This window comes from Brassica oleracea, chromosome C2 (assembly GCF_000695525.1).
Source record: "Brassica oleracea var. oleracea cultivar TO1000 chromosome C2, BOL, whole genome shotgun sequence".
Classification (NCBI taxonomy): domain Eukaryota; kingdom Viridiplantae; phylum Streptophyta; class Magnoliopsida; order Brassicales; family Brassicaceae; genus Brassica; species Brassica oleracea.
The window spans coordinates 44,474,555-44,490,101 of record NC_027749.1 but is presented as its reverse complement, the minus strand read 5'-3'; the positions used below and the strand labels follow the sequence as shown (position 1 = coordinate 44,490,101).

Sequence of the window (15,547 nt, the reverse complement as noted above, 5' to 3'; positions counted from 1 at the left end):
CCTAGGTGGCAGCATAGGAGAGAGGCGAACATATTTTTATATATATAGATATGTGAAGCGCTATTATAAAGTATAAACTGTAGTGACCAATGAAACTCGACTCGAAAATGTATTGAGGTTTAAGAACATCTCCAATAAAACACATTATTTTAAAGTTTATAAAATTTTATATTTAAATATTAAAAGTGTTCTTCTTCGAAATTAAAAATTTAAATTAACTTTAAAATTATTTATAATTTATACAATGGTCTTTATATCTGTCATAATTAATTTAAATTCATATTTTTTATATAAATAACTAGCACATATATAAAAATATTATAACAATATTAATTAATAAAATATTACACTAAATTAAAATTTTAAATAAAATACATAATTAAATATTAAACTATAAATAAATAAATTAATTTATTCTATAAAAGTATTTCCGTGATACTATCATTAAAAGAACAAATTATAGATTTTTGATGAATTCCGTAGGACGGTTTTTTTAGTTTATTTTCACAAAAAAGAGTCTCCAAAGAATAAAATAATCAAAATAGATTTCACGGAACGATAAATATACCCTTATACCCTAGGATTAAACAATTCTAGACATTGAATTTAGGGTCAGAGGTTTGGGGGATAGGTTTAATTTAAAAAAAAAGAAAAAGAAATGTTAAAAATATATAAATAGTTTCAAAAAATATTTTCGAATTTCAAAAATAAAATTTGAAAATTTTGAATTTGAAAACATATAATTTTAAATTATAAGAAAATATTTTTATTATTATTTATATATCCATAAAGTGAAGGGTAGAAGAGTCTTACGCATTTTAATGAAACTTTTTTGGTCATTTTTCTTTTTGAGTGTTCTTTTTGTGATAATTTTTTTTAAAAAAATTATTTGAGAGAACTACCCTTGATATTTAAAAGAAAATGCAACAAACAAAAGAAAAAGTTACAAGATGATTGACTTACGAATGCAAAGTGAACACAAATTTAGCTTTAAAGAAGTAAAAGAAAAAATATAATAGAGGTAAAGTGACTTAGCTTCTATCGATGATTTTGGAGGTTCCATATCACATTTACCTAACTATTATGTTGTAGTAGTATTTAAATTTGTGTAATAAATATGTATTCTTGTACTTTTATTTTTTTTTATTAAGTTTTTTTTGTAATATTGTTATCGTCTAAATCTAGTTTTAAAATATTCTAAATCTTATTTTAAAGTGTTTCTTTAATTTTATGTTTAAAATTAAATTTATAAAAAAAAATTAATATTTATGAGATATACACAAGAATTAAAATGATAAAAAAAATATTTAAGAATAATGTGTAATTGTATGGGCCCAAATGTAAATAAAATATGAAGCTTCAAATTTAAAATTTTGAAAAGTGAAACGCAGTGTTTAGAAATTCAAATTTGAAGTTTTAAAGTTAATTTTTAAAGAGTAAAAAACTTCATATTTAAAATTTTATAGTGTCTTTCGCAGATGCTCTTACCCCTCCGATAACAAGCTGAGTTACTATCTTTCTATATCATATAACATGAAATATAAAAGGTTGAATAATGACACAACGATAAGACTTATAAATTATAACACAAACCTTTAAATTTCATTTTTTGTTAGTTGAAGTACTCCGAGTAAACATATTCAATATCTTGTTTGACAGACTATATGCATATAACCAGGAGTTGTCCATGTGAATTTGTGACTACACTCAACATACCTATTTATACAAATGTCTTCACGACCAAATCATTACATGTGTATGCGTAAATACATACATAAGGGTCTTAAAGCGGGTGTGTGTTAGACCATGATTCATCATAAAAGTGCCATTTGATTTTTAGGTGTTTCATGTATTGTTGTTTTATCTAGTTGCTCAATTTTGTACAATAGGAAAAAGTAGCCTAACAATCTCCCTAAGAGTGTCTTGGCAAGTTTTATGTAATTTATGCATTGTCCACTAAATGTTGTTGCTTGTGTTTTTCGGGCATCAATCTCTTATTTATATCATATTTCAAAGCTTTTCATACACCAAATTTATTTTACATACATGCCTGGACTTCCATATATTCTTGGCGTATGAGAAAATATAATCTCAGTAATGTGGCATAAAACATCATGAACTGTGAATGTATAACATGCCCCAGCCCCACTATGCCGGGTTCTATAATTAGGTGAATAATTAATACGAACATAACTATGATTACACATTTCATTAGCTGACATCCATTAATTACCATGTTTAAATCAACAAACCAACATGTAATCTCAATCACTTTAGAACATGCATGTTATGCGAGAAGAAGCTTACCAGATTTTGGACTGAATACCTTCGAATAACACATCTATCCTATGATCTACATCTTTCCTATGATCTACATAGCAAACCAATGGTTACTACAAAACATCTTAATGCGGATTCTCTATTTCTCTTGGAATAAACTTAAAACAATCAAATCAAAATATGCTGATTTATATGAGTATCACTGCAGTGCCTTATAATATATACACGAGTAACTTCGTATTCACTACCTAATAGTATTGATTACAGTATACTATGTAATGTTGAAACAACTAGTGATAATATTAGTGAATCGGCGGGTAACTAATTAAGTCACAATAACTTCAGTAAGTTTTTCAAAAAAGATACGGATCCATTCATCAGTCAAAGAATAAAAGCACACACTTGTTCTGCTCTAAGATTCGAAGAAATGTATGTTTCGAAAAAAAAAATTTTACATATTGTCAACAGTATAACAAATATGCAATATTGAAAATATGAAACGATGACGTGGGATGAGGTATGTCTTATGGAAGCAAATACAAATATAATGTAAATTAGTTTGCTTGTATGTGGAAGTGCCAGTGCTTGCACATGTGTGTTTATGTATAATATAGGTAGTATTAATTATAGATATATGTATCACATAAAAGCATAAGGAATAATAACTGAATAAGTAAACATCAGTTTGTGGTCACACGCATGGGTTGTTTCTGGTCCCTTCAAGTTTCACTTTTTCACGTTTGTGGCCATTTGTAGCCTTCTTATGCCACCCTTTTACATATCTTATTGTATACACGTATATGAGTGTGTTTTCACTTTCTTAATATTTAAGGTTTTCTAAAGTGAATATACATTTTTTATAGAAAAAAGTTTGGTTACGATTTGTGAACATTAACCCGGGCGGTGGGTGCTCTTTTAGGGCTTTGATCATCATGACGCCATGCTTACTCCATTCATTATCTTTAAAATACTTCTCATATATAATTCATTACATATGTTTAAATTTACACTTAATATGTCTTATTAATGTTTTGCGAATAAAAACCTGTAGACAAGTTAGATCACAAGAGATAATTTAATATGTATCATATTCAGATCACAAGAGATAATCTAATATGTAACATATTCAGAGCTTTTGACTAACTTGTATGATCATGATCATGCCACAATTCTATATTATTCGCATTTCGCGAGACGCTTGTATTCGGGCCGGGATGTTGTATGTCGATCATGTTTGGAATCTATTTCAAAAATTTCGGATATGAGTGTTAAAAGCTAACGCTCAATTCCATTTTTAGATAAGAAATTTATGATTGGGTGGGATCGAACTTTTTCGATTTATCTGAGATAAACGTTTCAAGTTTAAAAAATATATATATTGGAACGATTTTGTTTTGTTCTTTTCAAACTTCACTTGTTTATAAGGTTTTGTTGGACTCGTTGTTGATTTGTAATATATAAAAAGGGCCACAGGAAGTTTGGGCCAATGAGTCAATATGGGTTAGTTTGTTATTTTGGGCGTTGGTCGATTTGTTCATAAATTTCCTCAAATACTTTCTAATATCAATTGTAAAAAAAAAATACTTCAATTAAAGAACATTTATTTTGAAGCGTACTTTTTTACCTATTATTATGCTCAATTAACAGATGTTCTCGTGTTTCCAAATGGCCCGAGCAGTGAGCATCCGACTGCGGGCTCCATCTTTGGACTCTTACGCCTGGGTCCAAGCGGTCATGGACAGCTATCCATGTGCGAACAGAGTATCTAGGAGTGGCTCCTCGGAACCAGACAGCATTGTACCAATTAACTCGTGGCGACTGCATTCTTGTCAGCTGCCATGTTTGTTGAGTGTTGAATTTTGGCTTAAAGAAGTCGTCAACTCCCTTCCAAAGCCTGGTATCAATGTCTGAATTCAGACCCAGCAATCTCAGTTTCAGAATCTCATTCTCAATATCAATCATATTAACAACTCTATGCCTGCGACTTCGATACCTTTGAACATCAAACTCAACAGTAGCAGTTATAGGTATACCCAGGTCTATACAACCCCGAGTGCTAGTGATATCAATTATTCTTCCAAGCTGCGACCATGCAATGCATCGTACCAGAAAGACGTCTTTGATCCACTTTTGATTTCAACCTTGGTAAAACCATAAGCTAGATTTCTGTATTTTAGAATTTTTTTCCAAATCCAGGAACCCAAACTATTATTCTCATTTGTTTGCCACAGAGAACCTTTCCGTATCAAGTAGCGTTCCACCCATCTCACCCATAGAGGATCCGCAGATAGAAATCTCCATATGAGTTTTAAACAGCTGACTTTATTAGTCTCCATATGTAAAATTTAACATGTAGAATTTTTTGATTTAGCTGTACAAGATGTAGCTTTAAAATTGACTGCTACAAGAATATATTTTCTACAACAAAAAATATGAAACTTTAGAAAATAAGGGTTTTAAAACCATTTTTTGTTTTTTTTCCTATAGCTTAAAAAAACAAGATAAAATATGATTGGTGATTAAAAGCTGTAAATAAAAATTCAAATTCAAATTAACTTGAAAAGAAAACATTATAATTAACTTTTGGCATTTTCACAAATATTAATTACACTTTTCCAAATAACTTTTGTTTCTTTCAAATAATCTAAAACCTACACTGTGAAGCAAGTGCATTTTAGAGTTGTGTATGTTAAAAGATCGTTTTATATTCAATATCATTTTGAATTATTTTTTAATACGATACCATATTAGCAAGTGCTTGTCTTTATTAAATATTTAGTATGTTGTATTTCATATAAAATTTTAATTCATATCCCAAACTTACGTCAATAATTTCCTCAAATACTTTCTAACATCAATTGTAAAAAAATAAAAATACTTCAATTAAAGAACATTTATTTATTTATTAATTGACAACAAAGACCATTTATTTTGAAGCATACTTTTACCTATTATTATGCTCAATTTTTACATTTCGCGGTGATGCATTTAGTATTGTATTTCCCGCTAGGGAAATTGCCACAAATACAAAATATTATTTTTTATGTTTACACTAATCATCATTTTTTAATGAAAGGTAAAAGACATTTATTCCTCTAGGATTAACTAATAACTAATATAGACTTAAGATTTAGAATTGAGGAGTGAGGTAAGGTTTTTGAAATGTGAAATTTAGGATTCTAATAAATATATAAATAAATACTTAAAAATATAAAAAAAAAAATTTAAAATAGTTTCAAACATAATTTTCGATTTTAAAAAAGAAATATTGGAAAAATTAAAATAAAAATTTCGAAAAAGATAATTCAAAAAAAAATTTATAAAAAAGTTCGAATTTGAAAAAGTATAATTCGAAAATATTTATTATTTTTATTATTTTTTATATATTTTTATTTAAATAATGATTTATTATATCTAAACTATTAAAACAGGAGTACAAATAGTACTTACCCCTTAATTTTCCTAAATAATTACAAGAGAATGTCACTGATCAAATACAATAGTTTTACACTTTCCTTAACCCATTCATTCTCTATACCAAATAAACGTTCGGTACACAATCTTATTAATTAAATTAGACCAGCACGTACCTTATAGTAGGCCTGAGACTTTTATCCGAGATCCAGATTCGATCCGAGATTCGATCCGGATCTGATCCAAAAATCCGGATCCGAAGGGGTCGTATCCGGATCCGGATAGTAAAATGTTGGATCCGTCGAAGCCGGATCCGGATATCTTAAATTTTTAGTCCGGATATCCGGATCCGTAAGTTTTATTAATAACTATTTCAAAAATAGTAATATCTATATATAAAAATTAATTTTATTTAATATATTTTCATTTTTATAATAGTATATATAAATTTTATGTAAATTTTGTAATATTATACATAGAAATAATTAAAAACATTATATTTTTTTATTTTAAAATTATTTTTAATATTTTATATATATATATTAATATTATTTTAAGGATCCAATTAGGATCCGGATATCCGCCGGATATTACAATTTTTAGAAGGATATCCGACACCCGGATATCCGAGAATCCCGGATCCGAATAAGGATAGTAAAATTATGGATCCGCCGGATAAGTATCTGGATACGGATACCTTAAAATTGCCCGGATACCCGATCCGTCTCATACCTACCTTATAGTACTATTCGAAACCAATACTCAAGATTTAACAATTGACCAACCACCACATACCTTATATTATTCCAATCCAATACTCCACTAAAGCTATGGTTTGTAATAGTTTTTTCTATTAGTTAACCTATTACGAAGATTTCTTAACCATAATCTAATCAATATTTAGTTTATGGTTTTATATTTTAGCCAATTTATATTCTGACTATATTTGTTTAGATTATGCATACCAACATTGTGTATATAGATATAATCGAGGTTTGGTTTAGCTAATTTATGGTTTAGCAAATTAATGGTTTTGTGAATTTTTCATTTTTTCTGTGTACAAAATTGAAAATAAATATGATATTTTCCTAATTTATGGTTTAGCAAATTTATTGTTTGGTGTATTTTCGATTATTTTGTGTACAAAATCTAAACTAAATATGCTATTTTCCTTCCACAACTCACTACCATTCAAAAAATGATTCCTAATTTCACACAATCACTATTAACAACAGAAGATCATAACTAATTATTTGTTTCTTCGAAAACAAAACAACATCCTAATTTCTTTTTTCCTATTTTTACGTAGTCATCGTATCAAAAAAAGATCATAGGGCATTTGATTTAGCATTAGTCAACATATAAGCCCAATCTTGGCCTATATATTGATTTCATGAAGATTCATCTTTTTCTTATTAAGGGTTCCTATATATATATTTATTTATTTATTCTCCATTTATATTATTCACATAAATATGTTTAATATTTTTTTCATGTTTTGATGATTTTCTTGTATAAAAAGTAATTAGAAACAAAACATTTGCAAATCATTTTTTCCAAACAATAATAAATTTTCTATAAGAAAAATGTTTTTTGTGGTTATTGATACAAATATATGAATTTAGAAGATTTGTAAACACACATAATATGTGTTCAAAGAAAAAAGAGAAATTTCCTAGAATAGTATTTTTTAAGTTTTTGTCACAAAAATAGCCCTCAATGAAGAAAATGACCAAAATAAGTTTTATTAAAAGGTAAAAATGTATTTTACCCTATGGTTAACTAATCTAGACTTAGAGTTTAGAGTTAAGAGGTTGAGTTTTAGGGATATGGTTTCAAATTTTTAAAATTAAAAAATAAATATTAAAATTTTCAAAATAAAAAAAAAAACTATTTCGGTCATTTTTTTTTAAGGTTATTTTTGTGACAAAAACTTAAAAAAAAACAATTTAAGAAAATTGCCCAAGAAAAAAATATAATATATGGATGATCCAATATAAAACACAAAAGTAATATGGTAAAATTTATGTATCTATATTATCACATGTTGATATAAACTATAATTTTTTTGAAAAGCATATCCACGAAGGTGTGCGGATCAAAAGCTAGTATATAGATAATAATAGTATAATAATTTTTTGCTACTTAATAAAAAATAGTATATTTTTGAAAATGTTATAGCAGTAGTAAAAATGAAAAACGGTATCATAAAATTGGTAAAGACGAAATTTCTCCGATCAAATACGAAATAATACAAACTCCAAAAAACATTATTTTTATTCCTATATTCGGTAACAGTGAACCGTCTCCCAGTACTTTCAAGAGGATAAAAAAAGAAGTGAAAACGATTTAAAAAAAAAACAAAAAATCCTCGAAACGAAATATTCCGGCGAATCATCACGGCAAAGCGCAACCACGAGGAGAAAAACCAAGCCGTGATCTATCCCTATCGAACTCAAACAAGAACCCTTGCTGCATCAAATTCCCGATCACCGAGAATCCAACCTTCGGGTTCACCGATTGAATCGCCAGACACTGAACATGCTCCTCCGTCTCGATGAAGTAATTCCTCGGCGGAGGAACGAACACCGCACCGCCGGCGAACTCGAATTTCAACCTCGGCATGAACTTCTCCGGTTTCGAAACGCCGGAGACGTTAACGCACAGATCGAATCCCGGAGTCATCTCCGCCGCAATCGGGAGTCGGATCCGTCGTCTCACAGTCGCGATCACCAGTCGATACGAAGGATCAGCTAAAAACGCGAGGGTGGTGCCGGAATCCACGACGGTTCCGCCGTTACCTGAACCGTCGATTTCCCAAACGGAAGGATGGATTCGTAACTTCGCGCCGTTGACGGAAACTGATTTCAATCGGATGTAGTAAAACGTCGGAGAGAATGGATTCGTGAGCAACGGAGTGAATAGAAGCTTGGATCGAGCTCCGCCACCGCCGTCGCCGATGATGAGGTAGCTCGTCGGCGGCGGAGAGAGAGTGTAATCCATTAAACAATACGAAAACTTGTTACCGAAACGACGGCCCAACTGAGAAGCGAAAGAAATTGGGCCACGGCCCAAACCCATTACTCCATGGGCTCCATTAAAACTCGCACCCGAAACGCTTTGACCCGAGATCCGAAACCCGCATCCGAAAGCAACGCTTTTTAGATACGCCTCTCTACCGGAGCTCGTCTTCAACGTCGTCGTTTCGGTGGCGAATAGACCGGAAGTTAATGAACCGTCCGCGTAAGCGTACTCGTAATGACACGTGGAATGGATCCGGGTATGGTTACATTTCAGAGCCCGAACCGGTCCGGGTACGAGTCGACAAAGCGGGTCGTAGCAATGAGTGGGAGAGAATGTGGTAGAATGGCGAGGAAAGAAGACGGTGGCCGGCGAATGGAGAGAGCAGTTCCGACAAGCGGAGCATTTCACCCAAACGAGATCGCTTCCTGTATCGGCGATTAGGAGTAGCGACTGAGGCGGTTGGCCGATTCGGAGATCCACGAAGTACTGACCCGAGCCGGAAGAAGCGCCGGAGACTACCGGCGATTTGACGAAGGGGATGGGTTTACGGCGGAGAGAGAGAAAATGGAGACGGCGAGTGTCTAAAGCGAGAGCTTGCGTCGGAGAAGGTAACGGAGATTTACGTAGTAACGGAAGCTTTAGGTACTCATCATTACTCACAGCGGCGAGACTCGCCGGCGGGAGGAGGAATAGAGAAAGTAAAGAGCAGAGGATGGTGAGATGGAACATTGAGAGAGAGTGAGAGTGAGAGAGAGAGGAAGAAAGAGTTTTTCGCTCTGTGTTTTGTAAGAGATGAAGAAGAAGACCGTATAATATACGGTTTACATACGTGTTTAGTATACGATCTTGTCAGTTTGTGGTCGAAATGTTTATTACAAATTTACAATGGAACGTGAAGACAGAAAGATTTATGTTTTGGGGGCAATCAAAAGAAAGCTTTGGCTTTTGCAATAAACTCTTGTCTAAATGTGTTTTTTTTTGCAAATGCTTTTGTTTCTTTGTTCCTTTATTTTCCTTTACTATTTTAATACTTAAAGGAGTGATAAAAAAAAAAGGAGTGTGATGATTCTAAACAATGATTTTTTTTTAGTAATATAAAAGGTTACATCTATAGTTGTTTTCTATGATTGTAAATTGTAATCTTTGGTCTTTAGATCCGTGAATTTATTTCACTATTATATAGAAGGTCGGATGATATAAATGATTATTATGACAATAATTAATAATTATACAATATCATAATAATAAATGTAGATCTTGTTTGGACGTGAAAAGTACTATACGCAAGAAATGGACCTGTTTTATTAGGTGGTGGCAGAACTCAGAAGTACTTAAATTCCAAAAATAAAAACTTGATAATTTATTTATATGATTACATAATAATAAAAAAATTTATCATCACTTGTTGACTTGTTGTTATATATACCAAAAATCTAGTTAATGATTTTTAAAATTTTGGACGTTAATAGACATGGAAACAAGCTGTATATATATTGTATGAATTTATATAACAAAATAAGTAATGTTATACATTAAAGAGTGAAGAAGATTCGGGCGACACTTTGCATGGCTGCACATGATATGAATCATGTGACAAACCACAATTATTTTATCTTTTTCAGTAGTTTGGGAGATTACAAATTTATTGCGAAATTATTTTCTAGAAATTTGTAAAACAAAATACTTGCAATTTGCAAACTTTCTTTACAATAATAATATATAAATTGCACTGTAACTATAAATCATTTTAATTTGACAAGTATGTGATACAACGGTAGAGAGAGAGAGACATAGAAAAACATGTAAAAAAAAAACTCACTTTACAGATTCTTCATTTTTATTGTCTCCTCCAGTTTCAGTTCTGTCTCTGCTTCTAAGCTCTTCAAATGCTTTCATGTTTTCGGCATCAAATTTTCCAGCAAATTGCGAGTTTCATCCGTACATCGTAGAACAATTGAACAAACATTACCAGAAACATATATGTGAAAACAGTTGAGAAACCTATTCATAAGATTCTTAACTTCTCTTGTCTGAATAGTGTTTCTTTTGCCTGATGGACTCTAAAAGCGAAACGAACACCTTTGAGAAGCTTTTGTAGAATACTAATTTGTAGACTATTATTTTGTAAGTCACTAGTTTTCATATCAAAGAAAATATTAAGTGAATTGGCGAAGTGATCAAAAGTTCAGAGGTTCTGCATTAAACTTGGTGTTTTTTCCCAAAGATCAGGTTTTATATTTGGGATCGTTTCTATTTTCAACATTTGGGATTGTTTGGAAGTGTTTGATTGAAAAATATTCATTCGAACTCTACAAAATAAAAGTGTCATTAGTGAATGAGAAACAGAATTCAATTTATTGGGCTTTAATAATTATAACTCGTTTAACTTCAGCCCATTTACAACTCTTCTCTCAATTTTTTTGAACAGTCTTATCCTTTTCCTTCTCGCATCGTTCGATGCGACAGCGATGAAGACTGAAGAGGCCAAGAGGGTGAAGGAGGTGAGAGGGATGTTGTTGGCAAGAAGAATATGGATGAGTTTGGAATGGGAAGCACAAATGAAGCTTCTGCCTTTCGCTTCAGTCTTTCTTGACGGGTAACTTGTAAATGAAGAAAGCTTAACCCTTTCTTGATGGCTAACGTGTGATGAGTTTAAGGGTTGATCTTAGGTTTGATTTTGGTTTTAAAGGTAACTGCGAATCAATGGGACTTGACACGTGTACTGGGAGGTTCATCAGGAAGCTCAGCAGCAGCTATTGAAGCGAGACTATGTATTGTGTCTCCAGGTTTGGACTTATGGCTTAATGCATCTTCGTTGGATGTGATTGGTTGCTTTGTCTCCACGGTTGCTGATGCTGAGATGCTTCTTCATGCTATTTCAGGTTTTGAATCCAAGAGTAGCAAACATGTAAGGCCTGTTCTGTGTTTGGTTTTGTGCATCGTACGTATTGCATTCTTTGAAACTGAATGCATCTTTTCTTTGTCTCAGGAAGCTGCGTCTCACTTTGTCTTTGTCTCCATCGTATTGGGTTGTGTATTGACAGAGGTTTTCTCTTTGTCTCCATTTTATTTCGTTTTGTATGTTCTTTACTTCTTTGTATAAAACACATCGAGGTCTGAGATCGATTTCTGTTGCCATTTTCTCAGGTCCCTCTTCCTTTCTTCTCTCTTGGAGTACCAGCCTTTTACGTGCTTGCCTTATCTGAATCATCTTCAAACAAGTGATGATTTAGTGATATTTCTGTTATTGGTTTGCTGAAAATGGGTCACATATTTGAGCAGACTCTCAAAGGTTCAAGTTTTGTTCCTCCATTGATTGTTACCAAATGTATAGCCTAGCTAAATAATACATGGAAGCATGAAGGCTCTTTTGTTTTGTGGGTTTTACTTTCATGTTTTATTTAAGTAAATCGAATTAATTAATATGTTCTTTAACTTCTATATATTCTTGAATACAAATGTAGATGCTCAGTATATTATAATTTTTATATTTTATGTTCTTGTAATTGCATTCATGCACTTGTTTGTTTTTATTCATTACGGTTGTATCATTATTAGTACGGCTGTATAATTATTCACTAAGACATGATTATACGATCTTTAAAATATACACTATCTGTTTCATATTATAGAATATTATGGTTTAATGTACAAATTATTAAGAAATTTTTGTAATTATAAAATATGAAGTAAGACGTATAAACATGAAAGATGTTCTCTACGTGTACCAACGCATATCTTCACAAAGAGACAAAACCATTACACGTTTCAATTAAACTATAAGTATTTTGAAAATGATTAATTAAAATGAAACTACCTGGAGCTAGAGAATATGCATAGATCACTTCATTTTCTAGAATATTTTCAGCAGAAATCATGTGTTAACTTGTAATCATGCAAACATATTAAAATTCATGTAATCTAGTGGTCCATGCGAATATCTGTCTCCAGTGGAAGATCAAAAATCCAACGGCCCAGAATCAAGCGTGTGCAATGTTTGACATTTCCTCTAATACATGAAAGTCACCCCACCTGGCACATGCAGATCATATTTTTTTCCTTATGAATTATGCAAATGATTTTCGTTTGGACGATATGTTTAGTTGTTATAACAGAACGAAATTATATATTAGTTGCCATAACCAATAAATGATGTTTGGTTTAACAATTAGCTATATAAATGATTAAATATTAGCTTCGTTGTTTGGTGACCCTAATAACGGAACTAATTTTGGTAACTTTTGTTTTTTGCTAACCATTTAATTTGGAGTACTCTTTAATTTGTGTATGTGTGTGAACGAGTGATAGAGGTAATTGATTTACGTATGCCATTTTTAAGAGATCATGTAAAACGAGGTTGTATAAAACAAATGAAAGGAATATATTTTAGCAAAAAAAAAAAAAAAATGAAAGGAATATATACACTATATATACACATTATTATTTTTTTTTCTTTTGAAAAGAATACACCTTACTTTCCTTTCACAATCGAATATACAAAGGATCATTTGGATAGTGATTTGCAATTTGGCACCTAGCTTTTGATTAACCATTGTACCTTCCACAATCGCATTTGTGTAAGTTCTCACATAATGTTTATAAGGAATACTTTCAATTACTTTCACGTCCTCACGATCCACCAGAGCCGAATGACCGGTAAATTCCATGGCTTTGAAGCTTCATTGATGAGAGAATCCATTGTAAAATCTGGATAAAAGTTATGTTGGTTTTTATTTGCTGGTGTCGGGCGAGTGGACGAGAGCGAGGGATCATTCCATACGGATATAGAAGACCCTGATCCCACCCTTTTGATTAGTCATTTGCTAACCAGAGTTCTATCAGAGACAATACTACGTCAGCCAAAAGATGACGAGTACGATCAAATTGGTTCTAGGGGCGATACATTCCTGAAATACCGTCCTTTGAACACACGAGAAAAAAATGTGTTTGGTTTATCGATCAATCTCCAAAGTTGCTTCCCAAGCATGACTGTAGTAAAATCTGTGAGGTCTTTGAAACTCAAGCATCCTTCATCTTTCAGACTAAATAATTTATCCCATGATTTCCAATGCATACCTCTAACATTACCCCCTAGACTCCACCAAAAGTGTGCAACTGCACTTGTTAGTTTTTTTCATTACTGTTTTTGGTATACGAAAACAAGACATAACATGGTTTGGTAAAGCCGTTACTACCGATTTTATAATCACTTCCTTACCCCCCTTGTAAAAAACTTGAAAGTCCAACCACTTACTCTATTATTCAAATGCTCCTGAACAAAACCAAAGACCTGTACTTTTGATCCTCCCAAGTTCTCACGAATTCCCAAATATGATCTCATTCCACCTAAATTTTGTGTCCATAAAATATCTCGTAATTCCTGTCTGATGGGTTCGTCAATCTTGTGCCCGGATTGAATCTATGATTTTTCAAAACATTTCTTATGGCAACTGGTAACATGATGTATATCGGTCAAGAAAAATTTAAGAGCAAGAGGAATGCAGGGGGATACAACGTGTTCACGATGCGGAGCTTACGAGGAATCCATAAATCATGTGTTTTTTGAGTGCCAACCGGCGGTTCAGGTTTGGTCACTCTCAAGAATTCCCTCGAATCCAGATATCTTTCCTACTCAATCACTTTTTACGAAAATGGATTATTTATTTTGGAGGATTTCTCCAGAATTGGAAGATCACCAATTTGCATGGATCTTATGGTACATATGGAAGGAAAGAAACAACAAAGTCTTTAGTAATTTGGATATGGATCCTAGAGATACTCTCGAATTGGCGGAAACGGAATCCTTACTTTGGGCTGAGGCGCAAATCTCACTAACACAAGGAATCAAACAAACTCAATTGCCAGTACAAGCGATAGTACTAAATATCTCAGCTCGATGGTGTTTTACGGATGGATCATGGAAATATCATGATTTACATTCGGGACAAGGATGGTATAGTACACTGGAAGGTTTTGAAGGTTGAATGGGAGTGAGGAATACAAGAGCGAGCCAGTCGCCACTTTATTCAGAGATGGAAACGTTTATTTGGGCAATGAAGTGTATGATGAATCTAAGACAGTTTACTGTTACATTTGCAACGGATTGTTCTCAATTGGTGAAGATGATTTTGGAACAAAAAGAATGTTCAGCATTTGCAAGTTATTTAGAAGACATAAAGGTTTTGAAGAGAAGTTTTCACAGCTCAAAGCTTATTTATGTACCACAGAAGCAGAACTCAAGGGAGAACAGTCTTGTACGCAGTGCAAGAAAGCAATCGTTTATTGTTGTCCATATGGATAGGAGTTACCAGTTTGATTTACAGAGTTTACATGATTCTGTTTATGTTGTTGACAAAAAAAAACACAATGTGATTCATTTATATCAGTCTCATCTCATGTTATTAAAATGTAATTTAAGTTTCATATAATACAATAGAAGTTTAATAGTACAGTATAATACTATTGTTTAGTAACTTAATACTAGTGTTTTAGTAAATATTTTTCTACAGACAACTTGAGGTAATCACGTACACGGTACACCATCCTCCCAGGCTCCCACGTAAAGTCCAACTCGGCAATTCAAGCTTAGTAAATAATTAAATATTTGTTATAAACCATTTAGTGATCGACCCATTTATCAGCCCGTGTACCAAGACGGACCAAGCCCATCCGCAGGATCATACTGGCGCCTATCTACTCTTGTGTTTATCTACATTATAGTTGGTGTTTATCTTACGTATTGCTAGTCATTATCTAGTTAAGGATAAGTACGATCTCATGTCGATCCAGTACTTAGACCGTCATTACCATATGTATATAAAGACCAGTT

General features: G+C 32.3%; 1 protein-coding gene and 1 long non-coding RNA gene across 2 annotated transcripts; one reads left to right on the top strand and one right to left on the bottom strand.

The window, feature by feature from the left end:
• Positions 1-7,912: 7,912 nt before the first annotated feature.
• LOC106322983 (aspartic proteinase nepenthesin-2-like) lies at positions 7,913-9,636 on the bottom strand. Its single transcript, XM_013761131.1, has one exon. The coding sequence runs from the start codon at positions 9,445-9,447 to the stop codon at positions 8,092-8,094; it is 1,356 nt and encodes a 451-aa protein (XP_013616585.1). The 5' UTR covers positions 9,448-9,636; the 3' UTR covers positions 7,913-8,091.
• A 1,541-nt stretch (positions 9,637-11,177) lies between these two features.
• On the top strand, positions 11,178-11,984 carry LOC106326705. Its single transcript, XR_001267307.1, has 5 exons — positions 11,178-11,314; positions 11,408-11,504; positions 11,601-11,626; positions 11,708-11,764; positions 11,866-11,984. It is a non-coding gene; the product is annotated as an uncharacterized LOC106326705 (long non-coding RNA).
• The last annotated feature ends 3,563 nt before the right edge of the window (positions 11,985-15,547 follow it).

Bases quoted from the DNA above. Each gene is read 5' to 3' on its own strand.
- LOC106322983 (XM_013761131.1), bottom strand. From the start codon at position 9,447: ATGTTCCATCTCACCATCCTCTGCTCTTTACTTTCTCTATTCCTCCTC.